Source organism: Zonotrichia leucophrys, chromosome 6 (assembly GCF_028769735.1).
Source record: "Zonotrichia leucophrys gambelii isolate GWCS_2022_RI chromosome 6, RI_Zleu_2.0, whole genome shotgun sequence".
In the NCBI taxonomy this organism is placed as follows: Eukaryota; Metazoa; Chordata; class Aves; order Passeriformes; family Passerellidae; genus Zonotrichia; species Zonotrichia leucophrys.
In genome coordinates this window covers 20,734,622-20,754,442 of record NC_088176.1, presented here as the reverse complement: position 1 = coordinate 20,754,442, position 19,821 = coordinate 20,734,622, and the positions used below count along the sequence as shown (strand labels likewise).

The 19,821-nt window shown below is 38.3% G+C and overlaps 1 protein-coding gene across 2 annotated transcripts in view; it reads right to left on the bottom strand.

Moving 5' to 3' along the window:
• Positions 1–19,821, bottom strand: part of VCL (vinculin) — a 51,247-nt gene that overhangs the window by 10,524 nt on the left and 20,902 nt on the right. For both annotated transcript variants that reach the window (XM_064716990.1, XM_064716988.1), the window contains exons 3-15: positions 19,599–19,749; positions 17,666–17,774; positions 15,189–15,311; positions 14,770–14,930; positions 8,986–9,076; positions 8,075–8,222; positions 7,055–7,208; positions 5,979–6,154; positions 4,811–5,001; positions 3,289–3,488; positions 2,452–2,580; positions 1,290–1,439; positions 581–689 (exon numbers count right to left, since the gene is read on the bottom strand). In XM_064716990.1, the coding sequence (XP_064573060.1) occupies positions 581–689; positions 1,290–1,439; positions 2,452–2,580; positions 3,289–3,488; positions 4,811–5,001; positions 5,979–6,154; positions 7,055–7,208; positions 8,075–8,222; positions 8,986–9,076; positions 14,770–14,930; positions 15,189–15,311; positions 17,666–17,774; positions 19,599–19,749 (1,892 nt within the window). The remainder of the gene's footprint in view (positions 1–580; positions 690–1,289; positions 1,440–2,451; positions 2,581–3,288; positions 3,489–4,810; positions 5,002–5,978; positions 6,155–7,054; positions 7,209–8,074; positions 8,223–8,985; positions 9,077–14,769; positions 14,931–15,188; positions 15,312–17,665; positions 17,775–19,598; positions 19,750–19,821) is intronic.

Genomic DNA, 19,821 nt, shown 5'->3' with positions numbered 1-19,821 from the left:
TCTGTGCTTTTTACATAGAGGTGATTTAAAATACCCGGAATTTAATTACTGAGATGAAGGAGGAGATAGTACAGTCAGCTGTTCAGCAGGTCAGTCAAAGGATCTGCACTTGGGAAGGACTGAAACATTTCAGTGCCTCAGCAGGAGCAGTAGCTTTGTCTTATTCCCTGTATTCATTGAGCTGCTTCAGTATTTTGAACATATTTTCTTTCCTTCAGTTAATCATCTGTCCTATTTCAACATGCCAAGATTATGCAGAAGAAAACCTCAAGTTGTCACAGTGATATACTAGAATAGCAACTGCAATAAAAAAATGATGGTATTTCAATTTTCCCAAAAAAGAACTAAAGCAGGATTTGCTCCTCTACAGCTCAGTATTAATAGATAAGAAGCCAGCTATTTTGTATATTCTATAACATATACATATTCCTGGGGTGAGAGAGCACATTCCCTCTTCTCTTAATTTATTTTTAATCAATCATTATTCTTTGCATGTTTCATCAATCCAAACAGCGTGGAGAAAAATCTATACAAGCCAGTTAGCCACAGGTAGGATCTTCAACAAAAATTCTTACTTTACCTGTCATTTTCTCTACATTATCAATCCACTGGTTTTTCATGGTCTCAAAATGTTCATAAGCAGCTTGATTTCCAGGATTTCTCAAGAGGATACGAGCTGCTGATACTACCTGCCAACAGAAGACATTTCTAATTATCAGTACACATCAACATTACACACATTCTTGAAAATGCTTTTGTTTTTTCATTATTTGATGTGTAGCTCCACATTTGAAAACCTAGTTCGTTCATTCTAGTGCAGTATCTAGCTCCATGAAGATCTACTATACTTCTGAAATTAGCTGGCATAAATACTTTTTTCTGGAACTTCAATTATGCACTAATTTCATATAAACCACTCTTGAAAACACGAAAATACAATACTTATTATGCTACCAACATTTAGATAGAAGTTTAGTTTGGAATAAAAAAAGAGCATTTTTTTCCCCTTACATATTTTACTAAGCCTCAAAATCATTTTGTTTCATGTCTAAGTCACAGACACTTCTGTCCAAGCGTTGAAAAATAAAATGTGTCACTTGATCTTTTGTTCTACTTTTAGGATCATGCATAGAAATATTTGCCATTCCCCTTTTAAGAGTGTCAGCACTATGTTCTTTGTTGGTACTAACAAGCATCAATCAACAACCATCTCTTTCTTTGAGAACAGAAGCATCAGGAAAATTCCCCAGAAGTCATCCCCAGTCCTTTTAACAACCCTTCAGACCCACCTGTGGGGTGAGTTCCCTTGCTGATTTCACTGTTGCCTGAATGCCCTCCACAGTACTTTTATTGGCAGTTCCAACTGCAGCTGCTTTTTCTGCTGTAGCTCCCAGTCTAGCAGCATGGTTTTCAAAATTTGCTGCTCTTTCATCAAAAACCTAGTTGTCAGAAGACAAAAAAGCATTTAAAAAAGCCCTAACCTCCTTGACAGAACACACAATTTCTTCAAAGTGTCAGAAACACCTTTGTAACATCCCCACTTAACTCATCCTGAGAGGATGCAAAAGGACACAAAAGCTTTGAAGGCATTTGGTTTTCTTAATCTTTACATTACCAGACTTTCTTCTTTACTAACTCAATGGCACAACTAAGGAGATGGCTATGCACTTTATAGATTCAAGGTATGAAGTTCAGTAATTCCTGGTGACTACTGCTGCAAGAAATACTCTATTAAAACTGTTTTAGCTCAGAGATTCATCTTCAAACCCTAATACAAAAGTAAACTATATTGGAAAGATAAATAAGGGAGTTTACACTAAAAATTCACACTGGAAAAAGTGCAAATTGCCTTCTTTTACAGTACTTAGATCTTCCAGAAACAGAGTACTTGGACAAAAAGCTATCCTGCCATAAAGCTGAATTCTCCAAAGCCTTGGGAATTATTTTGATCATGTAGCCAGATGCCAGAACAGCCAAACAGAACTGCCAGACACTGCATTTTAGGTACTTCATGTGCAGCCAGTGGCTTTCAAGTACAGGAAACAATATCCAGCAAGAGAACAGGTTTAGTCTGTTGATTAATTCTGGCATGAATTTGACTATTGTAATCAGCTTATGTAATGCTGGGATATAAAAATCCACCAACTAGTGTGTTAGGGATTTTTGCACTAAAGTTTTGCAATGTGGTACCAGCAACATGGGGAGACATTTTTGCCATTTATGAAGTCAGGGACAACACTGTTTACTGGGTTATACAATTCACAGTCTCCAGGAGTCTGGAGAGGTTTGCCCAGTAATCAATGTTGTCAGAATTAATAAGCATGTACCACAAACTTAAATACCAATTCATTTTTCAGGGCACTGATTTATTTTTCAAATTACCAATTCAGGTAAAATTAAACAGTAACTGAAGCTTTATATGGAAAGAAAAGACCACCTGGGTATACTTGCCTCATCTCTGTTGGGAGCATCAGAGGGAGCAGTGGCTGCTACAGCTAACAATTTAATAGGAGTTGTGGTGTCACTAAAAACATCAGAAACTTCCTGGGTCATTGCTTCTTGCATTCGTGCTTTAAGATCCTTAAAAAATGGGAAAATTATTAGCATATGATAGAGGGATATTAAGTTGTAAGGGTTCAAATCCCATAAAGCCTTCTCTTGCAAAAAAATGCCTGTTCCAATGACAGACATTAAGATAAAATTTCCTTAAAAGTATGACCAATTCATCACCTTTTACATAATTTGAAATATACACAGCTTACATACCACTCCTTGAAGCAGCTTATATTAAGCTCTACACCTACATTTCACACCCTACATTAAACTGTTCTTGATCAGGCCTAGTGGCAAGCCTAGCCCTCCTCCCAGCGTTCAGAGTCAAAGCCCCCCTATAGGGCCTGCACCTACGACTGCCTAAAGCCCACGTGGCAGCCCCCATTGCCAGCTCCATGCTGCTGGCAGCCCTGCTCCTAAAACTTGGAGGCTATGGTAGTATACCAATCACAGTGCTATGAATGAACAGCATGATTTGAGACCTTGCCCCTGAAATCTGCTATGCTAGTATACTGTTTTTTAAAGACAGACTTAAATTTTCCTTCTAAGCTGTTCATCTGAAATTAACCCCCGTGGCATGATAACAAGGCCTTTCTAGAAAGTTTGCTTTAAGCACCTCAGCTAAAGCAGCAGCTCTGTTGCCGCCCTGCTGTTTCCATGGGGGCCTCACACACACAAGGCTGGCTCAGAGCAGCGAGGGGTCTCAGTGCCTGCCTGCCCAGAGCAGGCCCTTACCTTGAGCGAGTCCTGGAGCTGAGCTGCAATGGCCCTGGCCTGCGGGGACTCGCCCTCGCCGCGGGCAGCCAGCTCAGCCAGCTGGGCAGAGAGCTGCTCCACGCGGTCACACTTGGCCAGCAGCTCCTGCCGGTACGGGCCCATCATGACGTTGGCCAAGCGCCGGCCCTCGGCAACCAGCCCGCGGATGGCAGCCTGGCCTGCAGGGGACAGGGCAGTGACACACGGGGACACACACACCAGAGCCACAGCAAGCACCGCACGCCTGTGAGCACACAGCACAACCCCTGGGCTCTTAACAACGCTCCCCTAGGTGGTAGAGAAGATCTTGTGCCGTTTATCACTGAATAATTACAGTTCAAAACCACTGAGGAATTCAACTGTCTCCAGTTTCATTTTGCTTAATTCAGCAACTCTGGCTAGAGATATATCCTTTTTAATTAAAGTAGTTTGACAAAAATTAACCATGGCAGCTGTCAGGTATTTCTACATACCTAATCTGTTGAATCCAATGGAGCACTTACAAATTTCAAATACTGCAATTCATCCCCTCATTAGAAGATAAGCAGCAAGAGGGGAAGAAAGGACAACTTAATGCCCTCTCTCCCAGAATTCAGAAGCCATAAGTAAGAAGTGTCAAGTAGTCTGGATTGCAAGGGACAGTGGGGGTAGGGAACACCTTACAAAGCCTCCACAGTGTGTCAAAAGCTTTTCCATAAAAAAAAATTATTTTTAGCATGGGTAATTTCCTTCATTCACTTACAGATGCTTCCTGCTCATTCACAAGAATATAGGTCTCTGTTCTTTCAATAATACAATAGCAGTATTCTTTTAAAAGAACTCATCATGTATTAACTCCAAAGACCTACTGAAGAATAATTTTAAACTAATGCTAACCCATAAGTAATCCAAGTTTGTGATCAAGCTTTAAATTACTTAGGAAGTTGTCACAGCATCAGACTATCCAAGAATCACTCAGCACTGCTGGCATCTTTTATATTCTTAATTTACTTTTCTTATGAGTACCCTGCCAAGTGCCAGCAACTCCTGAACCAGAGTTATATGCTCATTGAGAGTAAAATGAGATTATCAGATTCCCCTTCTCTTTAATTGTTAGCATTCTCCTCAGATAACCCAGAAACCATACAAGAAGTGATACTTCTAGGTCAGGTTTATGAGTGTTTTTCTCTTCTCAGAAGGACTTAATTACTCAATTTGCTGGAGTAGCTATAAATTCAAATTTGAGATACAGTATTTGCATAATAAGGAAAGCAAGGAGCAATCTTAAGTTTGTTTTCTCTACAGAACATGTTCATCCATTCTTCAGGAAAGAACACAAAGAGAATCATGGGCCAGCTTAATTTGGTAATTGCAGTCAGGACTTAGCTATAACTCTAAGTCTCCAGACCAGTGAAGATTCAATGCATCCTCAGCACTTCAGGAGCAGTAGTTTCCACCACAAAAACTGGTGACGGGTTTGATTCTAAATCTGGGTGGGGGGAAATCACAGAGAAACACTTACCTACTCCCCTATCAGCAACTGTGGGATTGTCTATCCACCTCTGAGCTTGTTCAATCTTGCCCTCCAAATGGACAGCTGCTTTAACTGGCCTTGTATTTGCTACAGCCCTGTTTGTTTTGGACTGTAAATTCTGAAGTGATGTCGCTATTTGCTTAGCCAAAGCACGAGCCTCAGGAGAGTCACCTTTCCCACTAAGGATTCAAAAATAAAAAAAAAAAACAGTGTAGTCATAGAAAGATCATTTACAGATTATCTCAAGTTCAGCAGGAAGACACACAATAAAAGGATCTCAGTATTTTTAAATAAGGTTGAATTTGACCCTTGGGTTGAGACTCTGAGGAGCAATTCTCTGCTGTGGTACCTGGACACCACACATGTTGAGCACAGCACTGAGATGAGGGAAGGCATAGACTGGCATTGCCAATACTGGTGTAAGAATTGATTTCCCATTTCCATGGCCGTCTTATGAGCAACTGCAATCATGTCACACAGATTACAAGCAGAAGAGTAAGCAGCCACAGAGCAAAGGCTAGATACAAACCTGACAAAAGGTAGCACATTAGGACCTACAGCAGCTAAAGCTCAATAAAAACTTGAATAAGGCATCTAACTAATGAAGGAAGAAAAATATCTATTGCTATATTGCAACCAGCCTTAGGTGAAGATGACAATTTGTACAATAACAGTTTCTTTCTCCTCTTCCATTCTCAAGCAGCCTCTTTGCAAAACTGATACAGAAATAGAATTTCTGAAAGGCTTATTTTTGTATAGTTTGCAGTTACAACTTAGAACACTGAGAGTGATCGAAGTGGTAGATATTCCACCTTGTTATTTAGTAAAGTGCTTAGCAAAAACCAGTCATGACACCCATCTGCATAAACTTATATTTCCCTTTACCTTGTTGTTTCAACAGTACAAACAAGCTCACTTTTGGCTTCAGTTTCCTTCTCAAATATTCCACAGGCAGTAAAAAGAAAATACTTCCATATCTGGTTAACTTTTTCTTAAGGAAGCTAGTGCATGCTAGGGTTTGAGATAGAAATCACTAGGTTGAATAACTTAAAAGGGTTTGTTTTAATGATCAATATTCTGATCTTGCTCAGCATTGGAAACTGTACAGGAAAGTAATTGAAATAAATCAATCAGTGGTGATGAAACAAACACTTACTGTCGGCGCAGATCTGACAGCTTGGCTGTCAAAGCAGAGATCTCCCCCAGGGAACGAAGGATGTCATCTCTCTCTTTAGGCTCCTCACACATTTCTGCAACTTTCCTTGCCTCAGCCATAATGCCCCGAATGTGCTCCTCCCCTTCACTGCCCCCATTGGGATCTGCAAGCCAATTCTTAACAGAAAGAAGTTGTGTTCAAGTGAAGACAAAAAGTACTGTTTATTCTATACATTATTTTATAGGGAAAGAAAATACCAATAGAGCTTTCAAAACTTTATTCTACTCCCTCATAGTTTTTCTGTTTTGAAAAAAAAGTCAAACTAGATAAAATCTACCCAAAGATTTTACATTCTGTCTCTCCCATCAACATTTGCCAGTAGTGTTTTAGAAGTAAAATTGAATCACTGCCTTTAGAAACTGATTATGTGACTTTCAGAAAAAAATGAAAACAGATGCTCTTGAGCCCAGGGTGGTACACAGAGCTCTTCCTAAAAAGTCCCATTACCATTTCATTTGATACATATATAATATTAATGTATCTTTATATATTGATAATAGACACATATACACATTTAGATAAGGTATATTATTTGATGATAATCATAATCATCACTGGGTAAAAGACTGACCATTGAGGGACATTAGACTAACAAAAATAAAGAATCAATTGAAAGAAAATGCAGCTTCATCAACATACAGTTCTAAATCCTGAACTCCACTCCCAAAACAGAGGCCAAAGAAAGGGCTCTGGTTTTATCCACAAATAAGTCAGTTCAACCTAAAACCCTTCTATTATTTTCTTTAGTAAGATTAGTTTATATGCAAATTTAGGGTGTTCCATAATTTTAATTTAATAACCTTGAAATTTTTAGCAATGCCAAGTAAGTTACCAAAAAAGATCATCAAATGAAGCAAAATTCACCATATGATGTAAATCACTGAATTTAAGATTTTTCTTTGTTAAAGCAAGTATCCCCTCTATGTTCTTCCTATCAAGTAACTGTGTTTTGTTTGGAAACAACTACAGTAGTTCAGTAAAACAGCTCTGAAAGATTTATTAATCCCTAGTGGTACCTGAGCAGCATCAATCTTCTTAGCAATTGCCTGCTTGGAGTTGGTCATGGCCTCCAGCTTGCGGGCTGCGTTCTCCACCTTGGCAGTGAGCAGGTCCAGCCCCTGGGACACCTGCTGGGCTTTCTGCATGGCCATGGGGGTGGCACCCTGTCCTCTGCCCAAAGAGAGCACCACAGATTCAGCTCAGGACTGACTAAAGCTATTTTCTAGTCAAGGAGCAACAAAACCTCTTTATGCTTATTCCCAGCATTTATTGCAAGAGATATAGTACTTAATCAGATTTTGTTTCCTCCTTAAGGAAACAAAAAATAAGTGAGGAACAGAAGTAGAGATAAAACTAAGAACATATTTTCTGTATTCCAGAATGTGACACTTAGCAGTCTCAGAGGAATAAACATTTTTAAGAGTCAAAAAGTAAAGTTATTTAAGGATACAGTTCCATTAAAGTACCCAGGACAAGGCCTCTTTTCTCCTCATTTACAGACTGTTGCAGAGAGTCAGAATCTGCAGGAGTTAAAATTTTCCTACATCTAAGTGATGACAGCAAGTCAATTAAAAAAATAAATATGACAATAAAATGTCTTAGCTGCCTCAATCACGTGACACAAAGTTCAATAGAATTTGCCAGTGAAGGATAAACAACAACCACCACATGTGATCTAACATCCCAAAAAACACCTAAAAAGTAGAATATCCATGTATCTTACAGTAATTGGAGTATATCCTCTTTGAAGAACAGACTTAAGAGGAGACTTTAAAATTTCCTTTCTGCCTAATTTGGAGGAAAGTTATGTGTTAGACAGCAAGCAAAGTCAGAATTATCTACTTGAGCAATTCTAATCATCATATTATGTAATTAAAATTTCTCCTATTAAAACATATTCTCATCAGAAAAGAAGAAACTGAAGTAAAAAAGGCAAAATACACTTCTGGCCTGTTTTCTCCAGGTTAGGAAGTGCCAACTGCAGAGAAAAGATTTCAGCAGCAGCTGGGAAGCGCCCAGCCCAAGCAGAGCTTTACCTGGCCCGCAGGTCAGCCAGCTGATCCGTCATCTGCCCCAGGGTTTTGCAGGTGCCCAGGATCTCTCTGCGCTCCTTGCCCGCACACAGCTCTCCTGCTTTGCCAGCTTCATCAAGGATCTGCCTTATGGCCTGCTCACCAGCATCCCCTGAGGCACAGGGTCAGTCAGTACAGCAAACAAGACATTCTGTCACATGTATGAGAAAACTCCTGATATCATCATGTCACGTGAACTGCGTTAGGTTCAGTCAGGAAAGCACATTTACCAAAAATGGAGATATACACCAAAAAAACAACAATTCACATCCAACTTTTACAACTCTATTAGTTTGGCTTTGATTTCAGAGGAAGTCCATTTAAAAAGGTCTTTAAACCATGGAACAGGCCTCTTTTGAGTTTTGTTTACTTTAAAGATGCATACAAAGGTAAACAAACCCCTTATATAAGTAAAGGTGATCGCAATTAAGCATATTTATGGCAGATACTCATACTAAAAATTTTATGTCAAGACTGAAAGAAAAACACTTAAAGAGATTCTGTTAGGGAAATCTCAAGTTATAAAAATTTGAAAATACAAAGGAAGGGATTTTAAATATCAGCCATGGCTACAATTAAGTACTGTTCAAATCCTAAGTTTTTGGGTTTACTGCTGGAATGCACATGAAGAACATATATGTTCCACAGAACACATATATTTCAGACCATTTACAAGAAGTAAAGCCTTCTAGGTCATTATACACATCTTGTTCAATTCCCAGTATCTAAAGAGAGGAATAAATACAGGTACCTTCTGAATGATCCACTATGTAAGGGTTATTAATGCTTAAAGACAATTTTGTCTTAAACAACAGAAATAATGAGACCTTCAAAAATCAAAATACTTTATGCTGTTGTTTGTGTTTAAATATTACCTGGAGGTGCATTTGGATCTCTCAGCCAACCTTTTGCCTGATTCATCTTTGAATCTATTAAGGCTAAAGCTCTCTTCATGGCTTCAGTGTCCTTTACAAAAGAGAAACCAGCAAAATTATACTCAAAACAAAAATATCAAAGAACAAGTAATCAATGCAACCAAAGCTGACAAAGATTCCATAAAGCAGAGTCTACTTATAAAAACCTATTCGTATAAGCAGCTCAAAACCCATTTTCAAACTAGCAGGTCAAAATTGCTTCTTTCCAGTTAGAACAGACATTTTCATTTCACTCAAAATGCAAAAATTATGCATGCAATTTTAGTGGTTTTTCTATTTGTTTATTTACTAGTGCTTTAATTTCCAAAGTTGGAGCTCTAATAAGCACACATCTTGGAGTTAGTTCCATTTTACATCAGGGCACATAGAAGAGTTGTGATGTAATTGGAGTATCAATATCTGGTAATTGGCCAGTGAATTTTACTGCTTACTTCAGCCTAAGAGGCTGCACATCTGCATTTCTCACCTGCTCTGCTGCCTAAAGTCAAACAGTTACTGTTAACAGAAAAGGAAGACAACCAGCTAATTTCTGAAAGTCTCAGATATGGAGCTGAATGTCTTTGGAGATAAACACATGGATTTACATGTGATTGTTTAAAACTCTGAACTCCTCTGCCAGGATCATCAAAGAAGCTGTTTCCTTCACTATTATGCCACTACTATCCAACATCTCTGGCTGCAGGGGAAACAACCTCCCAGTTCTGATTTCTCTGCAGTCTGCACATTGTTCATGCGCCATCCCTCCACTAGAGGCCACAAGTTTTCCATCTTACACAAATGGAAGGACGATGAAAATAGTAACATGTACCTAAGTAAGAAGTTGTGGAAAAGCCAAAATAGCTTTTTACCACACATGTCATGGAAGTGATTTGAAACGCATCTAAGATCCCATGAATGGTATAGAGATGACAAAAAGAAGCCTGGCTCTCATGTAGCATCTGAATCAGACTGCCCATGTCCAATGCTTTTGAAGAGAAGCCTACTACCATCAGTGATCAGTACCTTGCTACAGCATGTGCTATCCTGACAACACTAAAATGCCACATTTTGTGGAGCTGCTCATTCTGCATGCTTAGTCTCAAACACACAACAGTAACACTGTGGCATTTTTATTCAGGCATATTAGTCTGTCAGCTATTCATAAGGTGCTATAATATAATTCAGCAAGCAATTTTCTAAAATGTCATGCGATGCAGCTGAGTATTTTCAAAGGCTCTTAAATCACAGCCTGAGAGAGAGCACCAAAAGCAGAATTATTGTCACCTAGATGACTGGGTCTCAAATCTACAAACTGGCTCTCCAAACTCAGTTGGGACCTGTTTGAAAAACCTTCCAAAAGGTCGGATATGCAGCTAGGGGTGGGAAATGGGAACATTATTTTAAAAGTTATCTTCTCTATAGCTCAATAATTGTGCATTCAATGCATGCTAAGAGATAGGAAAAAATTCATTGAATATTCAAAAGTATATATAAATCTTACTACCTATGAAGGTAGGTGTTACTGTTTTCTGTTGTTTCGGTCAGGCTGAAGCTACTTCAGCTTGAAATGAATGGTCTGTTTCAGGCCTGTCTACCCAGAAATAATTTGAAACAATTAACTGAATTTTTAAAAAGGCAACAGATGTTTCTTATTGTGTCAATGAGATGGTAGGAGAGGGTGGAGAAAAGCAGTGTTGGGAAAATGTCTTTGCCCCCCCTTTTCACTCTCACAGGCTTTTGTGTGGTCTCAGCTGCCCACAGAGTTGCAGTTTCAGCAGAATTATATAGAAACCTCTGAATCTGAGGTCTAATATCTGAGGATAAAATCATAGGTGTTGCAGATTTTGCACTCATGATTTTGTAATTGCCTGCACTGTCCCAGCAGCAACAGGACCCATCTGCCCTGTCATATGGAGTTACACAACTGGATTGCTCTGCAGGGTGAGTCTGGCTACCCTGTGTTCCTCTGCATATGTTCCCTTTTCCTATTTAAAAAAATCTGGTAAAATCCTAGCATAGAAAGCACCAATTCCCCATCTACACAGCCCAAGGAATCTCTCTCAGCTATAGCCTGATCTGGAGTTTTCATTGCAGTGAGCTGAATAATGCAACAGACAGCTAGAATGCATCCTTAACTAGGGTTGTTGGCACAGCCCTTTGTGTCTGCCAGAGCCGTGTCTGGTGTCAGATACCTGGCAAGCAGCAAAGGCACAGCCATACTGAAAGGTCTGGACTCACCAACCAATTCAAGCTATTAAGAAAGGAGGAAGACAAAAGCAGAAACACTCCATCTAAAAAAACACAGCAACTTGCTCAAGGTCTCACTGCTTCAAAGTGTCTTGATAGTCTCAATTTCCATAGCTGTTTAAATATTTTATTCCTCCCTTAAACAGCTAAATATGTTTCAAATGTAACTCTTTGGGATTTGCCAATGGAATATCGTTTGCAAGCATGAATTTTTTGTTAATCCCACTGCTCTTTTGCAAAAAAAAAATTATAGTTTTATCAGCAAAAACTGATTCTTTCCCTCCTCTCCCTGCCAACAGTTCCCCTGTTACCAAAAGGAAGTTTATTAACAAAATCAGCACTATTGCATTTTCAGAAGAGGTAAACTATTTCAGTTACTCAAATTAAACAACTAGGGCAACACTGTCTGAAGGGAAAAGAGCAATCTGGATTTGTTCCAAACCAATTCCTAAAGCAAATATTATTGAAGACACTTCTGTGCATCATTTCTGCCACTACCAAGAATTTTGAGCTCATTCAGGGAGCAGGTAGTATTGGCTCTGCTATGCAAAAGAGCAAAATAAATCCTACACAATTCCTTGCTGGATGTAAAACACAACCTCTGACTCAATAAAGTGGTCTAGTCTAAGGATATCTGCATTTCATGACCAAAGAAGGCAATGCTGGAGGAAATAGGCAAAGCCAGTGTTCTGGCAAGATAGATAGCTTAGTCACCATTCAGGGTTCAATCCTGCAAGCCCTTAGATATCTCTCAGCTTCTCACAACTGTTAACTCCCTCCAATTCCATGGAAATGAAAGATGCTTGAATTGAGTATTACTGGAAATTAATTTCAAAATAAACACTAACAATATGCAAGAGAAAATTAAATTCCTCTGAAAAACAAAAACTTCAAGGAAAAAAGTTCAAAGCTATGAATGAAAAAATAGATACAATTCTTTTCCCCAGGATTTTGTCCAAGAATAGTATTTCAGTTCTAAAGCACCATACTATTTTTAAAATCCAGTGTAAACAGAGATTATTGCAAGCCAGTAATAGTAATGTGCAGAGTCCAAAAAGACCAACAAAATAGTTTACCTATGGCTACAACCCCTACAAAACCCACAGCTTTGGCTCCACACGTTGTTCATTCTCCACTGTCTCTAGATAGATTGTGATAACTCAGGGTATAAATAACTCAAGATAGAATAATAAACAAATTCCAACATCAGCAATAGCATGTACTACACAGATAAAAATTCAAGGCTGGGCATCCCCAAACACCTTACTTTATTCCCTAAAAGCATGGGGAAAATATTTTCTTTCACCACCAGGCACAAAATGCATGCAACAGTGACCTCAACTACAACTAAACAGCTCCATCTTCCTCCTAGCAAAATAACAATTGTTAGGCAATTGTTACATATGTGTGCAAATACAGCATTATGTCTGTGATAGGTGGCTATTAGCAAACTAGTTTCTGCTTCCTCATCCCACTGCATTTTTCAATTCAAATGCTTTGTCATCACTGTTTAATGCCCAGTGTTCCAGCTCCAAATTATCAGGATATCTTCATTCAAAACCAAAATACAATTTAAAAATTCTCAGTTCAGAACAGAATGATACTTTGATTATACTAATCCACACAACATATTAATGCATTAAGCATAATGACCAATAGTTTCCATTAGGAAATACTGCTAATATACCAACTGTTTTCTTAATTAAGTCCTTTATTAATCTGCCTCACCAGCAGTATGAATAAGAGTTTCCTAAGCCTAAATTGCCAACTCCTTGCAATAGACATTTTTCTTCACCACAAAAAATTCCACATTTGTTGTCTAAAATAAAACAGTATTCATATTTCATAAAATACAGGAAAGCTTAAATCCAAAAATAAAATTGAATTGAAAAAGTATCCATGCAAGACTGCAGTTTTAAGCCTTGACCTAAAGAACATGAACCATCTGAAATGAAGGAAGGCTATGGGTAAAACACTATGGAATAGACAAAATTCCTGACTTAATAAAGCTTTCTGGCCATGCAGAAAGCTGGTTCCTGCATGACTGGACCCTTTATTTGTCACTACAGAGACTCATAAACTAACATAAAAGCATTCAGAAAGAATGTGCTGTAAAATCTTGCCCTAACTCTAATCAGATTCAGAAAGTCTTGATGCAGATCAGCTTGCAATTACCATTCTCAGTGACAGCCAATGCTACACACAGCCAGACAGAGCTATTATGATCTCTTTAACCTGTGTGTATATCCCTAAGTATAAATGCCAGCGCCACAGCTGGCAGTCAGAGAAGTTGCACAGCACACAGTCTGCACACAGCACAAAATCCCACAGACATGCTTTTTTTGGGTTTAGTGCAAGGGAGAGGTGGAGGGTGTGGAAGAAAGCTTACCTTCTAAAGGTGAGGAAAGGGTAAGAAACAGGACAACAAAAACAGAGATGCATACAGTAGTCATAATAAGGAAGTGATAGTGACAAAATAAATCAAGAGGCAAACTGAGGGTCAAGTGCCAAAAACCATAGGCCAAAGTGATTTTACATCTTGGTTACATCAATGTTAGATTTCCTGCTAGACTTTGTTTAGTAACTAGTCTGGCTTCAGGTCTCAGTAAGTTTTCCATGACATTTATGCTTATTTGTTGCTCATATTATTAACCATTAAAAAAATATCCTCAGCAATTTACCTCCAAGTACTCAAAAATAACTTGGCAGGAATTTCAGTTATGCAGCTGCATTTATTTGTAAGCCCAGAACACTTATGGTTCTGTCTGTCAGACCTGCTTTACAGTCTTCTAGACACTTCAGCATCATTTCAGAGCAGCAATTAGCTCCAGGTTAAGTGGTTGCAGTCACTCACACAGCTCAACACTGAGGTGTAAGAACCAATCCTGTCCCTAAGCCACTTTCCCAGGCATCAAACTTAGCCAGAAAGCCTCTTCAATCTAACAGATTCCTTTGAGATAAGACAAAACCCTGAAATTTACTCTCATGTCCAGAATAAATATGGGGCAGGGAGAAACAGGGCAAATGTTCAAGGAGGAATTCCCCAAAATTGACTAAAATTTCTCAGTTCCAAGCCTTTTGCACAAGGAATACAACAGCAGCCCATCTTTTCTGGCAGGATCTAGAAGGGAAATCTCAATCTCACTTATGAGACCAGCTGAATGAACAGTAACTTTTACACCAAACTTTCCTACATCAAAAATTATTATGTAGGGTAGTTATAGATAGGGAAAATATCCTTCTCTGAGTGGAATATACCATATTCCAGGACTCCCTAATGATGTTGAAACTAAAGCATGAATAAATCTGTCTTCTGTTACACCACTGAGTTGCAGTAAACCATTGAATTACCTTCAAATACCCCACTAGTTTAACTTTGCTTATTGAGAGAAAGCTCAATATTTCATATTTCAGTGGTCTCAGAAGCACAAGTTTAAAAGGGTAAAACACAGTAGATAAAAACTAGACTTCTACATACAAATGTTGATATGAAAATACCTTGCTTGCCCAGGCATCTTCATCCCAGGAAGTGAGTTGCAATACACGAATTATTTCGTTTATCTCAGCACTCATTTTCTCTACTGTGAAATTGCGGTTTTTCAAGGCCTCTTCTATTCCCTGGCTTTTAGAATTTTTTGTGGTTACAAAAATCTTCATAGCTGGGAAAATAGCAGAGATTAGAAAAAGGTATATGCAAGACCAATCAGTGGTCAAGTTGGCCTTCTACTGTATTTATATGGAACATTTCCTTTTGCTTGGATCATTTTATCTCAAAGAGATTGTAGTTTTAACACAAGAAGCACAGTTACTTGCAATTGAATTACAGATGTCGAGATTATTTTTAATTAACATAAAACATGGGAACTCCAGTTCAAAACAATAATTCAGAATGGTATTGAAGAACAAAGAAAAAATACCTGAAATAAGTACTGGCAATAGCTCCTTGACTGTATTCATGGAGTTTACCAGCATAACCCGATGTTCCTGATGAGTTAATTCCTGTTGTCGCTCGTCAATCATTTTGGCCATCTTTGTCATTCCTAAAGATTGAAGTAATTGAACATTAAAACACTTGAGATTTCGAAACAAGAATAAGGCATAATGATTGATGAAAACTATATTGAAGTTGAAAACTTTTATATTAGCAGCTGTTACTTTAAACACATTCCAGATACTTCAGAGAAGTCACTATTCAAAAACTAGCACTTTCTGCCAAAACAGAAAGACTACTCAAAATTCTTGACTTAAAATCCTATCAATAAAATAGGAAAATACTTGAAATTACAGGTTTAGGACATGAAGTCACTTAATGAACACTGGAAGCTGATTAAAAGGGCAGGAGGAGGGTGTCATCTTTTCTGTTAAGATTTGAGTGAAGGACAGAAAAAGGAAATGTCAGGATTTTGTTTGCTTGCTTGGAGGTTCTACCAGAGGTCAAAAACTTATTTATTTACACTTCATATTTGCTAGAAATACTTCAGTATCCTAGAAGCCTGTAAAGAATTCCATTTATTCTAGAGCAATAGCTAAGACTTGTGAGGTTTATTACACAGTGCATGTGGAAACTTCAGACACAGCTTCACAAAAACTTAAGATTATTTAAATTGGTTCTGTTGTGCTCCTACTCTTTCTCCTCCAGGGTATAAAACTGGAAGGAAGCTGTATATTCTTTGGCCGAATTACCTTTCTGCTGGTTAGCATCTTAATACTGTTTCATGACATCACTGAAAGTAGCAGGATCCTCACACTGAGAGCACAGAGAGGCAAGCTGTGCAGAACCACATTTCCTTTTAAATGACAAAAGCCTTAGTAGGTAATCATGTTCCCCTCTCTAGTTCCAGCATAAACCCTATAAGCACTTCCTTGACTTTAAGTGTACCTGCTGATACTCCTGTTGTTTATTCAGTACTCACATGGATGGTTCAGTTCAAATGCCCATTAATTTAACTACAAGGACTCTGGGCTTTACATTTTGTGGGCATGGGCTGCAGATGTTGAGCAGCAGCCAGCTCAGACAAAGACAGATCTTCTACAGCACTCCAGAAGCACAAGGCTCACTATTTATTCACAATACCATGAGTTTAGAGAAGATTATTTGCAATTAAGATGACAAGCCTATACCTCACTGTAAGAAACTAAGACACTTACCCAAGACCTCTGGCATACATATGTAACAGCAAATTATGTATGTGAGGTTCAGTGAAAAAAGCCAAATACTTGCAACTGAGCCAAACAGAGCAAACTGAATTTAGGGAAAACTTCCATTTTAAAGATAAGTAAAACAAAAACCACAGAGAAACTAAATGTGTATATACCAAGTTGAAGAAAAAGTTTCAGGGAAAAAGGAGATTGCCCTTTTGTTTTATCATTTCCTTTTCAAAACACGGCAAAAACTATTGAATTGAAAGTAATTTCTGATGGGAAATAAAAGTTTAGAGAACACTATACCTCCATATGGAACTTCAAAGTTTTTCCACATCTAGAAACAAGGTCAAGTATACACGTGTTAAATAAAAACAGGATCATCTACAAACATGCCCTGTGCCATGACATCTCTTAGTCATTTCTTTCATCACCTAGCCACATTATACAAGTATTTATAAAGCACTAACTAGATTCCTTTTGGTTTTATATAAGCATTCTTTAGTTCAGTGTAATTTTAATTCCAACATCTTCCTACACTACCACCACCACATCTCCATTTTACAGAATGCATTTGTTAAATACTTTAGCGACTTCATGCTGAAGCTAAAGCATTTGAACCAGCAGATGACATAGATTAATGGTAGCTTTCCTCTAGAGCAATGGAGAGATAGAGACAGCAGCTCCTCACTTACCCATCACTTCCACCACTCCAAGTGTGAGTTAACACAGTGAAGTAACAAGTAGAGAAGGAGCACCAAAGAGCAAACAGAATTTCCATAACAGCTGGGCTTTTGTATCATACTTCCAGACAGCTATTTCTGCAGCCTCATTAAGATGGTAACATATGACATGTAGCGTATATTATTCCAAGAAATTCCTTCTGGGCCTAAGTATCTCAGCCAGTGCAGACATTTTATCAGCTTAATGGATTTTATATCTGTGAGTGCTTACTTACAGAGTTTTTTCAATTTTTTTTTTATCCTTACTAACGCATGCTTACTTCCTTCACAGTACAGGAAAAGTACAGTACATATCATTCATGTGCAAATCTCATTTACCAACATCTTCTGCATTATTAAAAGAGACTGTGAAACAGAATGAGTCATTCTTCCCAACAGAAACTTCCAAAGCAACTGCTTTACCATTGTCCCAGTGTTCAAAACTTGGGTGAGGGAGATGCTGGTGGGAGAACAAAGTAATAGAAAAGACTATACTTAATATATTTATGAAAGACTGAAGCAAATCAAACCTGGCCCTAAATTCTTCGTGTAAGTCACCAGATCCTCCATTGTCTCTACCACTTCTGCCACAGTCAAATACTCCAATATTCCTTTGCAGACACGGATGATTTTACGGACCTAAGAGAGAAACATCAACATTATCTCTTAGCTAAAGCTAAGTTACACTTGCATTAGAAATGCAAATCTGTTATTCGAACAGTTTAGTTATAGCATTTGCTAATAGGACAAATGGGCAATTATAAAGGTCTGAGATCCTGAATAAGTTACCCAAATTCCATTAGTCAAGTGCTGTAGTAGCAAGCCAATATTTAATCAGCTTTCCACTACTCAGAAATGCAAAATCCTACTTCCAATGTTTTCACTTTGTATGATATATGTAAGATAGCATTGAGAAATTGGGTTAGAAAGAGCCTCATCTATGCATGCTGTCATGCTTGAAGTTTTTCATTGCAATTTCATCAATAAAATATTTAACTTAAATCACAAAGCAAAGCTACATAGAAAGCAGACTTCAGGCTTTCAGAGGAAGTATCATTTACCATACAGCTTTACATATGGATAAAGCATTACCCAGCATTCCAGCAGGGAAGATAGATCCAGCATCTTAAACTTTCCAGAAAAATCTGTGAAAGCTGTATTTCATTTACCTCTGGACCTCTGCCTTAGCTTAACTTTTTTCAGTCTACATTTGATTCCCAAACAGTTCTGTCAGTAAATATTCTAACCTCTGAACCACATTACTTCTGACATCACTACATACAATTATTATGGAAGAACGAGTTAATTGACATTTAATTTGTATTAACCACATGCAGTGTTTAGCACCTAGAAAAGACCAAAGCTTCCTCTGAAATTCATTTCAGTTTGTCCCAATGCTACTTTATATTGAAACTGAGCACAGACACTGGTCAACTTAAGTACTTGTAAAAAATCCATCATTCCTGACTAATGGCATTCTTCTCATTAACAAGGAGTTGTCAGGTGAGTCGCACACAGCATTAACTTCACAAAAGTCAATTCATTTCCTAAATACTAGAAAGAGAGATTAAAAGCTATAAACTTCCTTGAAAGCCCCATAACACTTCTATTGAACACCATTTCAGAGGAACCTGCTAACATTGCCATGAGATGGTTAAATGAGACAAGGATACCATGTTAGATTACTCAGAACAGCAAGAAGAGCAACACAATTCCATAGGTTAACAAATTGTAGCAGAATGAGAATTGACATCAGTAAACAGCATGATCTTTCTTATTCAGAAATAAGCAAGACTCTACATCCCCAGAAAGAGCACCAAAACTATGATTTGTAACAAAAAAAAATTTCAACTGAGACATTTACATTTCCTTGCAACTATGGCTTTTTTTTTTTTTTTTTTTTTTTTACATATGAGGATGGAGAAACAGCACTTCTGAGTCAGTTTCTGGCTAGTGCAACAGTCAAAATGTAGCAACTGTTAGATTTATCAGAATACATCTTCTGCCTGACTAGCCAGACAGTCCAAATTTGTATTACCACCCATGCCCAAGGCCAATTAAATTGCCAGAGCTATTGAGCCAGACAAACATGTTAGCAAGTGGCCTAGGGCTTTTCAATGAAGGGATACAGAAAATATAAGGATCAATAATGGGTAAAGTGAAGGGAATACAGAAAAGCATCAGGAAGGTATCAGACAATTGAAGAGATCTGGCCTTCTTGAGCAATAATCACAGGCAGCACCTAAACATTACGCCATGCAAAAATGCTCCTCACAAAACAGAGCAACAAGTCTTAAGCTCCTTCTGACAGAAAGGAATGCAAAATATGTTTCCAATCAAACTGAAACGGTCAAAACCTCATTAATCTATTTAATAGCTTGGTTTAGCTACTTTAGTGAGGGGGACATTTTAATTAATAACCCTGTTGTGCAGCCACTTCTGTCAGTCGGGCTGGGATCCTACCTCTGCTTCATCGAATGTCAGGAGCAGGTCTGATGTTCCAGAAAGGATTCCTCTCGAGCCATCGATGAGATAATCACGAGCTGGGACTGAGTAGGGGTCTGCCTGCAGCATCTGGGCTGCCCGCACCAGCTTGGTGCAGGCGTTCTCCACTCTGCGGGAAGCCAGCACACAACAATTGCTGGTTAGCTCCTGTCTGTGTGACCACAGGCTTGAGAAAATGCTA